Raw genomic sequence first — 19,169 nt, forward strand, 5'->3', positions numbered from 1 at the left:
AGTAATCTGACCTCAGAGAGAGTGCTGTAACTTTAAGGAGAGTACACTTTGTTTTTTTGTACAAATCTAAAATACTTTGTCTATGACAACTGCTTTTATTATGGAGCACACACCACTCAAGCATAGTGTAAGCCACCAGATGGAGTAGTGTTGCCATCAGAAATGGTTGGGAGAGGTAGGAAAGGTGTGTCTTACATTTTTTCTTTATCATTCTGTAATATAAGTTGCAAGTTTTTGAAGGTACTGGACCTCCTTTTAAAATAAATCCATGCATTTAGTAACCATTGATTGCAGTACATAGCTCTATTAAAGAACGGAACCAAATTGCATTTATACTTATTACTTTTTTTATAATCAGGAACATTTTAGGCTTCATGTTTGGGCTAGGGAAAATAAAAATATTTTTCTTTTTCTTGTGACATTTGTATTATCCTGAGTTAATTCAACAACTTGTCAGTACAGTGCTTTGTAATTGGGAAAGAGGCAGTTGATGCTTGGTTTGAACCTGTGCCTGTAGGTGACCTGTTTGGATTGAAAATAAATGCCATCTATGCCAGAAGTTATATATTTGAGGATTTTTTTTCTTGCTGTTGCACTCTCTTGATTTCTTAATTGTTTTTTTCTCTCCCCCCCCATATTCTTTTAGAATCTGCTTACACAAGAGCCTAAAGGCATTTAAAATTTGCAGAATGAAAAGATGGCACGGGCAGTGCCGGTACCACCTGGACCTGACAGCTTCATCTATTTCACCAAAGAGTCTCTTGCAGCTATTGAAAAACGTATTGCTGATGAAAGGCATAGCTRTGACAAAGATGAGCATAAGGAAGAAGGTGGTCATGAAGGAAATCACCCAAAGCCAAGTAATGATTTGGAGGCAGGAAAGACACTGCCATTTATTTACGGTGATATTCCTCAAGAAATGGTGTCTGAGCCTCTGGAGGATCTGGACCCATATTATAGCAATAAAAAAGTAAGTTTTTATTGGAAGTGAAGAAATTCTGCTGTTGGACTACAAAGTGGTATATGCTATCTAGTATGGAGATAGTCAGCAGACCTAGTGAAAGTTTTATACGGTCTGTGATATCATGTTAACTGATCATTTTGAATGCAATATAAATATGATGGTAACTCTTCTACTTACATTGCTTTCCTTTTAAGGACTAAGGGTTTGTTATGATGAGGCTGAGCAGAGAGGGAGGATCACCTCCCTCGACCTGCTGGCAACACTCTTCCTAATGCACCCCGGGATACCATTGGCCTTCTTGGCCACAGGGACACATTGCTGGCTCATGGTCAACTTGTTGTCCACCAAAATAACATATAAATATGGATAGCCCTACATACACTCTTCATATGGTTTTGTGTGTGTAAAGACTAAGACTCTGMGCTTTGAGTGTTTTAGTATTGGTAAAATCAGTATCTTCACTGATATGTGAAGAGGAAATTTGAATTGATGTATGTCTGTATTCTAATGTACCTGCATGTTTCTATTCTTAACTCAAAGTTTCTTCTATAGATACAATGATGAAACAAGGAGAAAAGAACAAAGGTGATGACTTCTAGCAAGTACAGATCTTAGGTTAAGAGAGATGATGTTATTATATGGGAATGAGAATTGAAAAGCTGTTCAGAATCAAAGCAAAACTGAGTTTACTTTAAAAAGGCCACATAAAATAAACAAGTGCTCATTTTGTCGTGTAAATCACTAAAATGCTTGTTTGAATTAAAAGCTTGAAATAATGCACTGTGCCAGTGGATAGTCCACAGATTTAATATGTTTATATATAAACAGGTGACTAAATAGCTATATTATCTGTGTAAGATGCTACTGGAAGCAGTATTCTTCTAGCATTGAATGTTGAAAGCTAATAATTAGCCTTAGTGAGATTTTTGTTGTTTCAAGGCCATGAACTCTACTGTCAGACAATCTATTTATTTTACAATAAAGTACCAGAAGGATGCAATGTTAAAACTTGCCAATTTCCAGACATTAGCTATTTTTAAGAATAGTCATAAAACATAGATGGAACTAAGATTTCATTAGATCACTATTTGATTGTCTCCTAATCCAAATAAAAAATAGCTGCGTAAATAGTGCTGGTAATAATCTTACTGTAATGTTAGGTATACAATGAAACTTTTAAAAACGCAGGATTATCTCTCACCATAAGCAGTTTTAAAGTGCTGAAAGGGTTAAAAAGTTGCTCTTTGAGAATGATAACCATCCAAAAATGAGTTGCTAGGTGCTCCACAGCCAGGTGTGATCTCAAGTGTAGATAATATGGCTAGGTTCATTTCTCATGTTTTCTGTGTTTAAAAAGGACCAATCTTGKTTTTTTTGTTTTGTTTTGTTTAATTGCATAATTACATAATCCTAGAAAATGTTGAAATACAGATTTTGTTTTAAGAGCTCAGAGGCCAGGAATGTATGATTTTCATTGCTCATGTAAAACCTAATGTTTGCTTTCAAAGTTCTGCTGAAAATAAATGTGATTACTTAGATCTGTGTTAAGTGCAGCCTCTATTTTTTTGAAGATTGCAGGCATCTGTCCTGAATTTTCTAATCTTTTCTCTTTTCCCTTTTGTTTTTCAAAGACTTTTATAGTATTGAATAAAGGGAGGACCATCTTCAGGTTCAGTGCCACATCTGCCTTGTACCTTTTTTCTCCTTTCAATATTCTTAGAAGATTAGCTATTAAGATTTTGGTTCATTCATATCCTTTTCAAGTGGTTTGTAAAAAAGTTATTACTTGTCTTTTTTAATATTTAATAACCTGGATTGTTTGTTTTAGTACTTAAATATGTTTCTATCCTTTATTCTTTCTCTCAAAATGAATCAAAACTAAAATTTATGACTTTAACTCATGGATTAAATTCAGAGGAAGAGATATACAACATGTATACCTCAATTACAGAATTATTGTTATAGTCATTATCATTAACATGAAACATTTTTGCATTATTTATGATATTGTTAATGCTATTAAAATGATTCGTATCATATCTCTTGTCAATATTATATAGGCTGGAAAGTTCCTTGTGTTTTCTGTGATACAACTTCAGCATAAAAAAAGATTGTTCCTTAACTACGGTCAACATTATTCAGCATGCTCATTATGCTCACTATTTTGACAAACTGTGTCTTTATGACATGGAGTAACCTTCCAGACTGGACAAAGAACGTAGAGTAAGTATACCTAAAAGTATAAAAAAAAAAAAAAAAAAAAATAAAAAAAAAAAAAAAAAAAAAAAAAAAAAAAAGTCGTCATTAGCTAGCAAGTTTTGAAGGGTTTTAAAAATGAAAAGCTAAATTAACAGGTAATCCATTGTTTATTATTGTTACGTTGTTATGTACAAAACTAGTATTTTCCCTTTTCTAACCTAGAGTTTAAGCCTGGCTGTAACTCAAACCAGCACAGGCCAACAGGTTCTATGAAAGAAAGAAGCTGTGATACTGTTAACGTTTTACTTGAATGAAACTAATTATTGCTCTCGGTCAGAATGTTTTTACCTTAAATGTTTTTATGCAGTCTCCCTCTTGAGGTGTTTCTGTAGCTTTTTTATTTTACTTTATATAAAAAAAAGAAGAAAGAAAGGCAAAAAGAGAATACCTATTCAAACTAAAACTACTACTTTTTAATGTGGAAGATGCTTTCTTCAGGCACTGTGAAACACCCTCATTTTCTTTAACAAAATCTAAAAATGAAGACCGCAGCCTCTTTAAAGAAAATACATCTGTTGACTCAGGATTATTTTTTAACATTCTCAAATCTGTGATCAACCATCAAGGCACAGTAGTAAATACTGTTTCACTTAGCCACGTATGGATTTTATTTCTGATGTGCTGACCATGCTGAAATTTTTGCTTGAGCAAAAATACTTTCTTCTTTTTAGTTATGATTATTATTATTTGTACTGAGTTGAAGTTTATACAGCAGAAACTGCAAGAATATTTTTCAAATACAAAATCCCGTAATCATACTGAAGAATGGTGGGAAAGACAATAATGTTTTATGCAGTATTGTGTCTACCATTGTGGTCCGTGTAATAATACTGGGTTTGAATGGTTCTCCTTTGTGATTGTAATGCTGTATCACTGAATGACAGTCCTAAACTTCTGCTTGGGTTGTTTTTTTTTTAGATACACTTTCACTGGAATTTATACTTTTGAATTTCTGGTAAAAATTCTTGCAAGAGGCTTCTGTATAGATGCTTTTACTTGCCTTCGTGACCCCTGGAACTGGCTTGATTTTGTTGTCATTTCCTTTGCGTAAGTATATAACTTTTCTTTAAATTGAAATAGCAAAATGTTTTTTTGAACATGTGATAATTTGTTTGAGTCATTGTAGCTCATTTAGAATGAGTTGTAATCAAAATATATTTCAACTTTTACCATTTTAATGTTTTATCCTGTTGTAACATACAACAGAATTGGTGTAGTACCCCACAGTACAGAAGAGAAGTTACCCCTGAACAGTTTATTTTAAACAGTATTTAAATAGTAATACGAGGGTAATCCATTTCATTTTTCATTTACATTCAGTGGAAATACTTAAGTGTATGGTTCTTAGGGAAAACTTCAGTGAAAGTTACAGGAAAATATGACTGTAAGTCTTCGATTTAAAGTTGTCCCTTCCAAAGAAAAATCTGGATTACAGGTCCAGGTAAGTAGTGTACACTCTGCCTCAATTCTGAATAACTGTGATTTAATCCTACAGGTATGTAACAGAATTTGTAAACCTAGGCAATGTTTCAGCTCTTCGAACTTTCAGAGTATTGAGAGCTTTGAAAACTATTTCTGTAATCCCAGGTAAGAAGTAAATGTGTAAAATGGTAGGCCTTCTACATCATGTCTGTTTAATTTTGTGTGTGCTGTCATTGTGTTTGTGTGTGGAATCCCTTACTACAGATATCTGACAGAGTTTGTGGACCTGGGCAATGTCTCAGCGTTGAGAACGTTCAGGGTTCTCCGAGCTTTGAAAACAATATCAGTCATTCCAGGTGAGAGCTAGGTTAAACACTGAGGCTGACTGAATTTCCACAAAAACTGAATTCATGTTTTTGACATAAGTATCCTGATTTTAGTCTTAAGATTCCTTTTCTTTTTCTAATACTTTAAAACATTCAGCCTCAGAGTTTAATTCATTCCTGCATGAGAAATTGCTTTATATAGTCTGCATATATTTCCATTTCATGATGTTAAATTTTCTCTCCCACAGTAAGAATCAAAATAAATTATTTTTTCATTTTTCTCATACTAATATGAATTTTACCATTTAGTGAAGATGTTTGGGATTGAAAATTTCAATCTATTTTGAAAATTGAATCTCTAATAAAGATGAAGGAATAAGATGATAAAGAATAGGATGGTAATTGCATGATGTATTTATTATCTTAAGATGCCTATCTTCACCAAACCACCTCCAGCTGAGTAGGATGCATTAGAATGCAATCACTGGAATTACTATAATGCAAATGTGTTTTGTTTTTTGTTCACCATCAGTATGTTGTGTTTTGGAAAAGCACACTGGAAAAGGTTTGGAGCAAGAGGCATCAAGACGAAAGTTAAAACTGGAGCACTGTTTTTTCACACAGATTTAACATGTACAAAGAGCATGAATAAAAGCATTACTTGTTTATCGGAAGAGCAAATGCTTTGGAATGTGTGCTATTCATTCCTACTCTAAGCTTCAAATTAATTTCTCATGAACTATAAAGTTTATTGTACTTTTTTCCTTTGAAAGATATTTTAAGACTATTTTGTGAAGCTGTGCATGATCTTTTATAGTGTCTTGGAGTAACTTGCATTTTAGCTTAGGTAGATGTTTAATATTATAGTAAAAATCTGCTTTTATTTGCAGGCTTGAAGACTATTGTGGGAGCCCTAATTCAGTCTGTGAAGAAGCTCTCAGATGTAATGATTTTGACTGTGTTTTGCCTGAGTGTATTTGCACTAATAGGGCTGCAGCTGTTCATGGGCAATTTGAAGAATAAGTGTTTGTTGTGGCCATCCAGAAATTCGTCGTCTTTTGAAAAATACTTAGCTCCATACTTTAACGATACGGTGTTTGATTGGGCAGCATACATTGAGAATGAAAGTAAGAAATACTACTGTAACTTGCCAAAATATTGTGTATAAGCACACATGTGCTTCCGCACATACACATTACATTGCCTTTTATAGGAGAAATCAGACTGCTGGAGCCTAAAGATAAAAAACAATGAAATAGGATTACAGAGTAAGGATTTTTATATATTGCTTCCTAAATTCATGCTGCCATGAATTTCCTTCTGGTAACTGCACTTGTAGGGTTAGGCTAGCTTTCACATCGCAGAAGGGACCTCCAGAGATCATCTAGTCCAACAGTGTCACAGAAGAAGGTCCAATCAGAGCAGGTTGCTCGGAGCCTTTTCTGGTCAGACTTTGAATATCTCCAATGATGGAGATTCCACAGCCTCTGTGGGCAACCTGTTCCAATGTTTGATTAACTTCATTGTAAACTCTTCTTTTTGCATCAGTACAGAATTTTGCATGTCCGTACTTACTCTTCTTGCCTCTTATCCTTCTACTGTGTGCCTCTGAGAAGAGCAAGGCTCTGTTTTCTCTGCAGTCTTCCATTAGGTAATTATAGGTAAAATGTTAAGATCCCCCCTTACCCTTCTCAAGGCTGAACAAAACTAATGCTCAGCCTCTCCTCGTAACACCATCTGACATATCTTTGGATTACAAATAAAACACGAGAGAGTGAAATAAATATCAGAGATTTCTTAGTTAAGATGGACTTTATTATTAGGCAGAGATAAGAAACCCTTTCATGTCCATGAAATAGAGAAGTCACTTGGCAAATAGAGATTCCAGTAGTTGGGGAAGAGGTGGTATTCATCTGTTGAAGTACCAAGGAGTGTTGTTTGTTACCAAAGGGAGTGACAAGGACACCTGTGCCCACATGTTTTTTAGTGGTTCTGATACCTGTAGACTGAAGTGTTAACATTCATGTCAGTTCAGAAACATGTAGATTTTTAATTTTCATCTATTTAAGTAATGCACCAGTAAAGTAGTAGTAGCACAGACAGAATGAAGAGATGTAGTATAATAACTCTTAATTGCCAAAAATTTAATTTGTTTTTGTATGTATGTTTGTGTTAGAAGTGGATTTACAGGATCTTGCTAAGTAATTAATTGAAAAAAGTACTGTATTTAAGTAATAAGTAATTGGTAGAATAACAGTTGTGAGTTTTCTCCCTCACTGGCCCTGAAGTGAAAGCAAGTAGAATTGCTGAAGTTTTGATGACTCCTGTTCCCTTCCTTTCTTAAAAATGAGCTTTAAGTTCTCTATTGTTTCTCCTGTTTTTAAATTTTCTTTCTGAATGTCTGAATTCTTGAAGTTCTGGAATTTTTGTGACTATATTTACATTTTCTGTGCAATCTATCATTTTAGTTGATTTGTTTTGCTAAGAAAGGACATGAAGTAGTGATAGAGCCATGTATGCAGTTTTGGCTGATATGCTGTAGCACATCTGTGAAATCTCTCTTCACAGGCAGTATGTAGGTTTTCTATTTCCTTTTCCCATTAAGTAGCAACCAAAAACAAAACACTAAAATCACCCAGAATGTCAATTGACTTTGCTTTTAGTCTCTACAGAGTGCTTATGCAAGCAAAATAGTTCTGTGTAATAATTTTTGTAGTCCTCCATTTTCTCATAGCTTGTTTTCAAGCATCTCTACTTGTGTCAGTTGCATAATTCCACCAGGCTCAGCTGCAAGTCCCTTTAAAATTTCTGTTGCTGTATTATATGCTGGTCAGCTGTGTCTGATCCTGATGCCCCCTAGTGGCTTTTCCTATCACCTGTACCTTTTCAGTTAYTAAGAAAAAAGGCATAGCCAGATTCACTTTTTGAGAAGATATGCAGAGATCTTGGATCTACATGTCAAACTATCATTTCCTGTCATTTTGGATGAATATCTGAACATTGAGAGTTGTGGCCAAGTCTAAAGATATTACAAAAGAGATAGGATTATCTTTTTTCAAACACTGTATATGTACTGTTCCTTAATGGTAAGATTCTGGAATCACTGAATTTGATACAAGTGACCAGTTTCAAAATACTCACATCTTCATACATTCCTCACTCTGTGAACTGTTTTTTGACCACTTAAAGACTACAGAAATGTTTTATCTTGTGAAAACCAATGCTTTGAGTCAATTTGAAAGGTACATGGAAGATGTTAATTGAAGATGACAGAAAATTTAGTGAGGATGAGTTCTTCCAGATGTGTCTCTTTAGGATAATGAAAATTCAGGTTGGAAAGAACTTCAGGAAGTCTCTAGTTCAACTTCTTACTCAAAGCAAGGTCATCTAGGAGATCAGGCCAGGCTGCTTATGGCTTTAGGCAGTCTGTTCTGGAAAACTTCCAAGGACAGAGACTGCACAACCGCTCTGGGTCAACCTATTCCAAGGCCTGGGTGTCCTCATGGGGAAAAAGTTTCTCTTTACATCTAGTGTAAACCTCCTGTTGTTTCACTTTATGCCCATTGTCTGTCACTATTCTGCCTCACATCAGTATGATGAACCTGGCTGTGTCTCCCCAGTAACCTCCTTTACCAGTATTAGAAGGCTGCTTTTAGGGGCTCTGAAGCCTTCTCTTCTCCAGGCTGAACAAGCCCAGGTTCCACAGCCTCTCCTCCTAGGGCAAGTGCTCCAGGCCCCTCWTCRTCTTGGTAACCTTCTGCTGTGCTCGGTCCAGCTTATCAATGTCTCTCTTGTATTGGGGGGCCCAAACCTGGGCACAATATTGCAGGTAGGGTCTAATGAGAGCTGTGTGGAGAGGCAAAATCACTTCCTTAACCCTGCTGGCTGTGCTGCTGATAATGCGGCACAGGAGGCTGTTGCCCTTCTTGGCTGCCAGGACACACTGCTGGCTCATCTTAAGCTCACTATTTGTCTGCCAGCCAMGACCCCCAGGCCGTCTTCTGCAGAGCTGCTCACCAGCTTGTGTGTAGTCTTGCAAGACACACCTTTGCATTTGTCTCTGCTGAATTTCTTAAGGCTCCTGTTGGCCTTTATCTTGCCTCGGGCCCTCTGAATTGAGCCTGCCCTCAAGCATATCAACTTCTCCCCAAGTTTGATGTCATCTTTCTGTTTGTATTCTTTTTTATTAATTTTTAAGGACAGTATAGCTGTTACTCACTAGTAACAAAATTTACCCACTTAYTTCTGAAGACTGCCAACTTGTAATTAAAAAAATCCTATAAAGTGTTCACTATGCAGCAGCCATTATAACCATTTTTCTCTTTCTACTTGCAAGTACATAACTGGCATTGAAATATCTATCTTCATTTTAAATGGTATCTTCATATTTTCACTTGCAGGGTGTGCTGGTTAATATAGCTCCTGTTTTATAACTGTTAGCTTGCTATTGTATATAGTTAAGTTTTTAGTAGATTGGCTTTAATTGTTTACTAATGATCTACTGGTTGAACAAGAGAATGAGTTTTAAACTTTGTGCATATATTCTGTCAACTGATTTTGGAAGAATATTCAGTGTTTGCTATRATTCAAAAACAGACTATGGTGTTCATGTTGTTCTAATTTCTTTAAACCTCAGCAGTGTTTTAGGATTTCATTTTTCATTATGCTTATATTTTATCATTCGTGAATTTTACAACCTATCAGTATGGTTACCCTTGTTTTGGAATCTGTTCATGGGAAAATGAAAATGGGAGAATATGAACATTCAGACCATAATAAATTGAAAATATGTTAATCTTCACCTCCCCACTCCCTCCCCCCAAAAAGGATTTCTGCCATTTATAGTCGTGTCTCTTCCTGTCTGTACAGGAGRGGAAAATGTATATTTATTTCCCTTTGTTCTGTAAGTGGTTCCACCTACAAGAGAACTATCAGACAGAAGCTGGTGAAAGTAAGAAAAAACTTTCCTTGAGGAAGCTTATATTTTGTTTGCAGGCCCCTTTTCGGGGCAAGTGTACAATAAGTAGGACAAGCTTCTAAGGAGATTTGCGAAGATACAATGGATATGGGAAAATGTGAAGCYTAGAAATGAAGTCTAAAGTGGTAATGAAGTGCAAAAGTAGTGCATAAGTAAAGTAAGCATGTCATTTTTGTTGCGATGGGGTCTGTGCTGTGGTCTACCAGAATACGTGTCATCAAACACAATATGATAGTGCTCTTGTTCTGATTGGCATATAATTCAGTATAAACCGATTCAAATGAAGCATACTCTAGGGCTCTGGAAAGAGAGTAGGAAGAAATGAAATTAAGTCAGAGTCTCATAGGCCAGTATTTGAAGGAATTTTTCTTTTCTGTAACAAATTAGTATTGCAGTTTCTGGCATTAGTCGTATATTATTGTAATTTGGTGTTGTACTCCTTTAGTTTACTTATTATAATTTATCACTGTCATTTTCTTTAGATCATTTTTATCGTCTAGAAGGAGAAAAGGATTACCTGCTTTGTGGCAATAGCTCAGATGCAGGGTAAGATATACTGAAAATTAAACATTACCATTTGTCTAAACAGAATATAGAAAATATCACTGTAATGTTAAAAAGCTAATTTACCTAACTTCTGTCAACAGTCCCTAGCCCTTCATYGTAAATTAACACTTGAAGTAGGGAAAATACTAATGAGAAATACTTTGAGAATTTTCTATAAAAATTCCTATGTAGCTAGAAAATTCCATTTCATCWGATAGCTCTTGCTTTGTGAATGGTTTAAGAACATACTTTTATATGAAAGACTTCATCCTTTTTCTCATCTCTAAAGTAGAGAAGTCAGTTCTTTACTTTGCACTGACACTTATGACAGTTTTGGGAATACATCTTCAGGATTCTTTTCATGAACTGTGTGCATGGCACTGKCTTGGTCTCTCTTTGTAACAAATCTTTGCAACAGGATCACAGGTTACTAGATTCTAATGATAAAACAGCTTATCCGTTGTTCTGGGATGTGTATGTCTTCAAAACAGATATACTTGATCTTTTTTGTAAGCATATCATGCATAGATGTGTATATCAAGTAATTTTATATACATGTGCTAAGTCTGTGCGGATAAATGTTCACATAATACACACACACATATAAAAAGCAACTTTTATGGTGGCTTTCTGTGGAGATTTYGAAAGACTGAATCACTTCTAATCATCAGGAATGGAATCACAACAGAGACAATCTGCCTACAGTTGATAACAATATTGAGTCACCTACTATCAAAACTGATCCGTAGAGTTTAAGAGAGCAACTGTGACAGTTGCTTCTTGTTTTGGAAGTGGCAGAATACGTTAATTCAACCTGACTAATTCACAAACTGCCAAGAAAGCTGGTATGCCAACCMTACTGGCAGATGTAATTTAGCATAAAATTGTGCTAGGACATGTAGTAAAATATCTACATTGACTTTTTTAATTTTTAAGCATTTTTAAGTGTTCATCTTATGGAATCTTTGGGCTGAGTGAATATATTATTCCCATTAAAGAGGTGTATGTAGACATAATTCAAACTTTTGAGAATAAGTTTTATTGTGTACATAATGGTGAAAGAAGGTTGAAGGAAAATCTTTCTTTTTTTTTGTTTGGACTTTTTTGGCTTTTTTATAAGAGCACTTTCTTCATTTCATTACTAATTTTTAAAATATTTTAAGCCACAAATGGCATCTCTTTCACAAATTAGATCTAACGAGTTTCTTTTAGAAACTCAAAATAATTTAAAAGCAGTTGCAGTGTTACCTGGTTTTTATTTGCATTGCTTTACATTTTTTTTTTTTTTTTTAGTAAATGTCCAGAAGAGTTTATCTGTGTGAAAGCTGGAAGAAACCCCAACTATGGATATACTAGCTTTGACACATTCAGTTGGGCTTTCTTGTCGTTGTTTCGACTGATGACACAAGACTACTGGGAAAATCTTTATCAGCTGGTGAGTATGTAGCAAAGTTTTTTGGGTATYTTATTGGTGTAAAATCAAAATAAATGCTGAAAGAGCCTTTATATTACTTACTATTGATATTGTTAGCAATTTGAGATGAACCATATTTTTCAAAGAAAGCAAATTCAGTTACATAATTGAGCAGACATTTGGGCCGTTATTACAGGATCTCACATGATTTCTGTAGAACTATGCAAGTTTTTCTGAATGTTTCTTTAAATCTTCAGCATTTAATGCCTTATAACAAGATCCTCAGAAACTTTAGTACTGAGATGTAGAAAGATCCTGTGACAGCAAAATCTGAATCTTAGCTTTTGTACTTTGAATACCATTTTTTGTAGCTTAGAATACATGTCTTGGTATATAGGCTTTTCTTGTTATAGCCTTTCATTATATAGTATGTGAAAATCTGTAATAATAGTAAGCATTTACTTTTATATTATTGATTGTGCCATCTTTAATTCTCCTGGTTAATTGAAGAGGAAGGCATGCTGATACAACTTTTGGTACCAAATAATCTAAACTCTGAAATAAATGTGTTTTACGTTAAAACTCTGACTCTATTTTCTTTTAAAGATTATTAGGCACTAGAATGGGTTCCTYTCAAAGCAGCCAGTTTCTTAAGCATGCGTTTTCACATAAATGCATGTTTTGTTTGTTTTGATTACATTGTAATTTAGAAAGCATGTATAATCTTATTACAGGAGGAAGGACAATTCTTGCATAATACAGTTTTACACTTTTCAAATTCAGTAAATGCTTATCAATTGCAGACCTGCTGTTTTCATTGCCTGGATCCTTTCTCTTCTCCTCTAGACATTACGAGCTGCTGGCAAAACATACATGCTATTTTTTGTTCTGGTGATCTTTCTGGGTTCCTTCTATCTGATTAACTTGATCTTAGCTGTGGTTGCCATGGCCTATGAAGAACAAAATCAAGCAACTCTGGTTGAAGCAGAACAGAGGGAGGCAGACTGGCAGCAGATGCTTGAACAGCTGAAAAAGCAGCATGAGGAAGCTCAGGTATCTTTTTCATGAGAGTTCAAATTTTGTTATATGTCTTTGTATGTTATTTGTTCAAAATAAAACTTATTAGATTATACATGTGTTAGCAATCAACGTAGAACACTTGTGAGATCCGTGAAAGAATATATTTTCTTTTGAAAAATATTAATGTCCGAAGTGTTAATGAATTTCAGAACTGAGAATAAAAATTGGCCCCAAATCAGAAGATTAGTTTTAAAATGAACATTTTTTAATTTGATGTAGTATCCAGTAACTTATTGTGCTGAATTTACCAAATCCCTGCCTTAGAAATAATTGCAATAATRTGATATAAATGCATTTTTACATATTGATATTTACTTCACACCTTGATTAGAATTTAAAGTGTTTTTGTCCATAAATTTCTAACTACTTCATGATACTTACGTCTCAGTGAATCAAGGACTGGGAGCAGTAAGCAGCAAGAGCAGTTTAAGGAAGCTTGAATACGGTGATAGTTTATATTAGTTTACAAAACTGAATCAATAAAAACTGAGGTATAATGGTATTTAGTTCTTCAATTTTCTATTGGATTCATTCCAACCAATTAATAGATTTATTATTTTCCTCTTCTTTTTAATGAACTTTGAGAGAGAACATGTTACACACAACACATTTATGCCATGACAGAGACAACAAAGTAGAAATCTATTAGAATGGCAGCTTTCACAAGTGCCCCGTTGTTTCTTTCTTGGTATTTACAGAACATAATTTGATCTGAAGTTTTGCATAAACCCAGCTAGACTTTTGCTACATATATARAAGTTACTTGATATAAATTTCAGAAATGAGGACTATTGCTTTCTTAACACAGTTAAAATGGTGTGATTGTAAAGAATCTGGTAGGTAAATATGCTTGGTATTACATTCAGAAATTGCTGTGACAGGCTATTGCAGCAGCTGCAGCAGAGATGAGTAAATATAGCAGTGACGGTGGGATTGGTGGACCTTCAGATAGCTATTCAGAAGCATCCAAGCTTAGCTCAAAAAGTGCCAAAGAAAGGAGAAATAGAAGGAAAAAAAGAAGACAGAGGGAGCTCTCTGGAGAAGAGGATAACATGAAGGATGGAAAGCTTCCAAAGTCAGAATCAGATGGCAGTATCAGAAGGAAAGGATTCCGTTTTTCTTTGGAAGGGAATAGACTTGCATATGGGAAGCACCTGACGTCACCTCATCAGGTACTATGAATAGCAGTCATTTTTTGAATTTGTGAGACAGTTGTAATAACCAGCAAACTTCACTGTAACTTTGGAAGATAGTACAACCAAAGAAAAATAATTTTGCAACATTTTAAATATATGCTGCATCAGTCATCATCACTGGAATTATTTTCTGGAGTATACCTAAACAAATGTTTTGGTATACTCCAAAGAAAAATAATTTTGCAACATTTTAAATATATGCTGCATCAGTCATCATCACTGGAATTATTTTCTGGAGTATACCTAAACAAATGTTTTGCCTTTTCTCATGTTATCATTTGGGATCTGGTGGATCTTAGTATGATTCACAGCAGCATTACATTTTCATAGTTCTTTTGAAATAGAAGTTCTGAAATCCTTAGATTTTCATTCCTTTTTAATTCCCCCCCAAAAAGATTCAAGTATAAAGTATCAGTGAAAAGAATAAGGATATTAAGTGCTTTATACCTTTTTGATATAACTCATGACCTACATTAGAATTTCAGGAAGTCTGGATTTTCTATTTAGTATAGACATRGAAACTAATATGGCCTCTGCATGCCCTCTTTCTTCTCTTCAATAATTATTTTTAGGTATACTATTAATTTACCCATTTAGATGACTGACATCTCTAGTGTATATCTGAACTCTACCTGAGGCACTGAATTTAGATACAGCAGGAAGATTCCTAGGGAATGTAAATGGTATTTTTATAAATAAACATGCATTTTGTATTTAAAAAAAATCTTTAATAAAAATCTTAAAATTACTTTCTTTGTTTCCCTTATAGTCTTTACTGAGTGTTCGTGGCTCCCTGTTTTCTCCCAGACGTAATAGCAGAACAAGTCTTTTCAGTTTTAGAGATCATGGAAGAGAGGTAGGATCTGAAAATGATTTTGCTGATGATGAGCATAGCACATTCGAAGATACTGGAAGCAGAAGAGGTTCTCTGTTTGTGCTGCGCAGACACAGTGAACGGCGCAGTAGTAACACTAGCCAGACCAGTAGAACATCAAGAAGGCTGCTAGTGTTTCCAGTGAATGGGAAAATGCATAGCACTGTGGATTGCAATGGGGTGGTTTCCTTAGCAGACGTACCACCGTGTCTCTTGTCACCTACTGGACAGCTTCTGCCAGAGGTGATAATAGATAAACCAACAACTGATGACAATGTAAGAAAGTTTTAAGTTACTCCAGGCTTCATAACTATTACTTATTGTACTAGACAGTGTTTTTAGAAAGTGGAATGCTTTGAGAATGATTGAGAAGTTCTGAATGCTTCTGCATCTTGAAGTACCTTTTAACGTAATGAAATGGCCTTATAATAATTCTGTAGTTTTTGGTACATGTATGTGAAAAAGCACTCGAAAATGAGAGGATGAAGTGTTGAAAATAAATGCGAACAAAGAAGCACATATTTTCTGTATGTATAGAATATGCATGCACTTGCATACTGAATAAAATGAGTAGTGTTCCATTGCTGAATCTGTTTTGGAACTCAAAATAAGATGATCAGCTTTCTAAGCATTCTGTTCTTTCTATTAGTTATTTCTGTTAGTTTGATTTTTTTCTGTTTCACCCTCCCTGTAACTATATTTTCTAATTCTCTGTCAGTAATCTGCTGGCTTTTGCATTCCTTCCCATATATTTCATATTGTGCAAATGTGCAAAAGCAACCTTTAAGATCATGCTAACATTCTAGAAACTGTGAAAGGTCTTTTCCTGGGTCTCAGAGATGGTCTGAGTTTCTTACTGCCAAAGGTATAATATAAAATAATAAAGCACGTTCAGATTTTGTTCCCTCTGGTCAGTCTTCCCTTTTTCCCTCAATCCATTTTTATGAATGAGACAGAAGAATCCATTGCACAATTTGTCTTAGAAACCTTCTGTTTATAATATAAACTTTATAATTAAGATGTGCTTGATGATATAACTATAATACAGCTCTATAATTTCAAGGTCATTTAATATAATTAAAAAATAAGTTGTAATTTTTTGAGTCAGTTAAGGCAGACTTGTTTAAATCTGAATTCAAAAAATCACAGTCAATAACTATTTATGGTAAAATTTAAATCAAATAGGTTCAGTGAGTATAGAGATCAAGACTGACCTATTACAATTGTATTTAGGGAATAATTACTATTGCCGAAAATTTCCTACCATAAATTACTACTTATGAGTATCTTGTGATTAAGCTAGTTTGGAACTGAAGTATAGCTAGAGAAGGCACTAGGYGTGGAAATGTGAATTATGAATTTATCTGATTCTGGTGCTACAACAATCTTGATTTCTTACCTTGGTGATATCATTCCACCTCTTCCAAAGTTCCTTATGTCTAATATAGAGTTGATAGTAGTTAAATATAATGCAGTGATAGTCTGAGAATTAATTATCAAAATTTTTTTAATACTTCAAAAGGTGCTTGAGAGTTAACATGACAATAACAGATTTTTTTWAAAAAAAATACTAGATTTATGTTATAATGTAAAAAACTTGATGTAATAGATGACATAAATACAAAGCTGCATATGTATTATGAATACCTTCAAAATGAAAAGGGTCTGTAGTGCCTTTATGTTTTGCAGTATTTCTAAAGTTGACTTTAATTAATCTCCCCCATTCTTTTTTTATAGAGCACTACTACAGAAATAGAAATAAAGAAGAGGCATTCAAGTTCATATCAAATACCAATGGATTTGCTGGATGATCCTAATTTAAGGCAAAGAGCCATGAGTATAGCCAGCATTATCACAAATACAATGGAAGGTATGGTAYAGTTGTAGATATGTCTGTCTAAGACATAAAACCTTCAAGCAAGTCTGAGATTATGTTCATGGTGCACATGCAGAAGACAATAATTAAGTAGCTATTGCAGATACATAGACTGAATGATAGAACAAAAAGTACATGAGCATAGTGAAAAAAGAAATGAAAAATCTGATTAGCAGATTAAACCRAGAGGTATGTTCTAATTAAAACCGATAAAAGTGTATATATTTTTATACTAGCTATTCATATTTAGCTGTCCAATTATTGAAAGAAGTGCCTTTCCTTGTGATACTAGTAGTAAGCTTTCCAATAGCTGTACTAGAAAAATGTTACATAACATAAGAGGCAAGGCCTTAGCTAAAAAAGGGAAGGAAATTAGTGGTAGGGTTATTTTGGAAGAGTAAAATTATTACTGGTTAATTAACTAATTATTACTAGTGCAATTCTTGATAAAACATAGTAAGTTGTCAAAAAGCTATTCTCGGTGAAACTAATCTTACTTTTCATGCTAATTAATCATACATTTGAGAGGACTGTGGAGCTGGAAGCTTGAGGTTTTTCCTTCTAGTCTTATCAACTCTTGTCAGGCAGCAACAATAATAAAATTCTAAGAAGGTTGCTCCAAAGTACTTTAGAGGTTGTTTCTCAAGTACCTAAATATGCAGCGTTAGTCCATAGATCACTGTTTCCTGACTGTAGTGTTTCGTTGACTAGATAGATGATTGAASTATTCATCCAAACATTCCCATCAAGTCTCTGTAGTAGAAATTCTATTTAAATAATTGAATACAKGCTTTTTTTGTTTGTTTTTTAAACTTAGCTCACAAATTTTGTCTTTTAATTTAAATGCTTTTTGTTGGTTTGGGTTGACCCAGAGATAGACATTAAAACCTGAAAAATCAGACGAGGTAAAAATTTGTCTTCCATTTATCATCAGCTTGTTCACTCTACATTTCTGTTTTATCCAGAACTTGAAGAATCTAGGAAAAAATGTCCACCCTGCTGGTATAAATTTGCCAACACTTTCTTGATTTGGGATTGCTGGAAGCCTTGGTTAAAAGTAAAGCATATAGTTAGTTTCATTGTAATGGATCCATTTGTTGATCTGGCTATTACTGTTTGCATAATTTTAAACACGCTATTTATGGCCATGGAACATTATCCAATGACTGATGACTTCAATAATTTGCTTAAAATAGGAAATCAGGTAAGTCCATTAAACTATGTCATTTGACACATGAACATAGTTTCTGTTTGGAATATATTTTTTTTAATCCTCCCATAAAATACATTTTAAACATTTAATTTTACTATAAGTAGTTTCAAAATACCATTTCAGGTGTGTTGTATTTAGGAGTGTGATTTCCGTATTAAAAATTCTGCAGATAGAATTTTCATTAACAGGAGGTAAGATGCCACACACAACCAAAAAGATAYCTGATCTGTTTTTATTTAGCATTAAAAGAAAAGTGGGAGCCAAATTTGGTTCTTTCTACCATAAGTATCATTGATAACACCAGAAGTGTTGGATGTTATTTTGCATTAGTATTTTTGCTGTATTTGTAGTTTTATGAAGGATGTTGCCTTGAGTTTTTTGACCATAATTATTTGAAAGGCAAAGAACTTGTGAATTTTACTGAGAATGCCTACTGATAGAGTTGGCTTTTGTACCTGAAGAACCGTAGTCTTTTTTTTTTTTTTTTTTTATTTTATAATGACAATACTCATAATGTTATCTGCTACACTTCTAACCTACTCATTGTAAGTGTTAATTTTAGTGATTCTGGTATAGCAAAATAACAAACAATTCAGTTCCTAGAGTGTATGAAATTCTAGTTACATATTGGGAATATATTCACCTTTAAGTCCAGAGACGTCGTGGTGTTAACACTTAAATTGTTTTCTGATACTTTTTGCCAGTCTAAACACAGTTCAATCTTTTTGCCTTTATTTGGAGTTAGAGGTCATTTTCTGTGAAAGATGGTCATGTTTAATCATGTTACTGCTTAAAATGTTGGCTAAATCCTTAAAGATCTGTAGGGGCATCTCTCATATGAGAAGTGGCTGGAAAAGCTGGGACTCTTTAGCCTAGAGATGAGAAAGCTCAGGGTGATCTTGTTGATGTTAACAAATATCTGATGGGAGGGTGTGAAGAAGACAGGGCTGGACTTTTCTCAGTTGTGCCCCGTGGCAGGACAAGAGGTAGTGGACACAAACTGAAACACGGGAAATTCCAC

General features: G+C 34.3%; 1 protein-coding gene across 2 annotated transcripts in view; it reads left to right on the forward strand.

The window, feature by feature from the left end:
* The first annotated feature begins 664 nt into the window (after positions 1-664).
* LOC146600632 (sodium channel protein type 2 subunit alpha-like) overlaps positions 665-19,169 on the forward strand; it is a 53,070-nt gene continuing 34,565 nt past the window's right edge. Inside the window, exons 1-13 of one of the 2 annotated variants that reach the window (XM_085323691.1) lie at positions 665-970; positions 2,596-2,714; positions 3,098-3,187; positions 4,142-4,270; positions 4,719-4,810; positions 5,862-6,098; positions 10,432-10,495; positions 11,789-11,930; positions 12,756-12,962; positions 13,871-14,161; positions 14,955-15,335; positions 16,797-16,929; positions 17,901-18,139. In XM_085323691.1, coding sequence (XP_085179817.1) covers positions 698-970; positions 2,596-2,714; positions 3,098-3,187; positions 4,142-4,270; positions 4,719-4,810; positions 5,862-6,098; positions 10,432-10,495; positions 11,789-11,930; positions 12,756-12,962; positions 13,871-14,161; positions 14,955-15,335; positions 16,797-16,929; positions 17,901-18,139 — 2,397 coding nt within the window. In that variant the 5' untranslated portion in view covers positions 665-697. Of the gene's footprint in view, positions 971-2,595; positions 2,715-3,097; positions 3,188-4,141; positions 4,271-4,718; positions 4,811-4,909; positions 5,002-5,861; positions 6,099-10,431; positions 10,496-11,788; positions 11,931-12,755; positions 12,963-13,870; positions 14,162-14,954; positions 15,336-16,796; positions 16,930-17,900; positions 18,140-19,169 lie in introns of both variants that reach the window. The other variant, XM_085323702.1, reaches the window with a different exon arrangement.

This window comes from Rhea americana, unplaced genomic scaffold (assembly GCF_003343005.1).
Source record: "Rhea americana isolate MKP2758 unplaced genomic scaffold, rheAme1 scaffold_12, whole genome shotgun sequence".
Lineage (NCBI taxonomy): Eukaryota > Metazoa > Chordata > Aves > Rheiformes > Rheidae > Rhea > Rhea americana.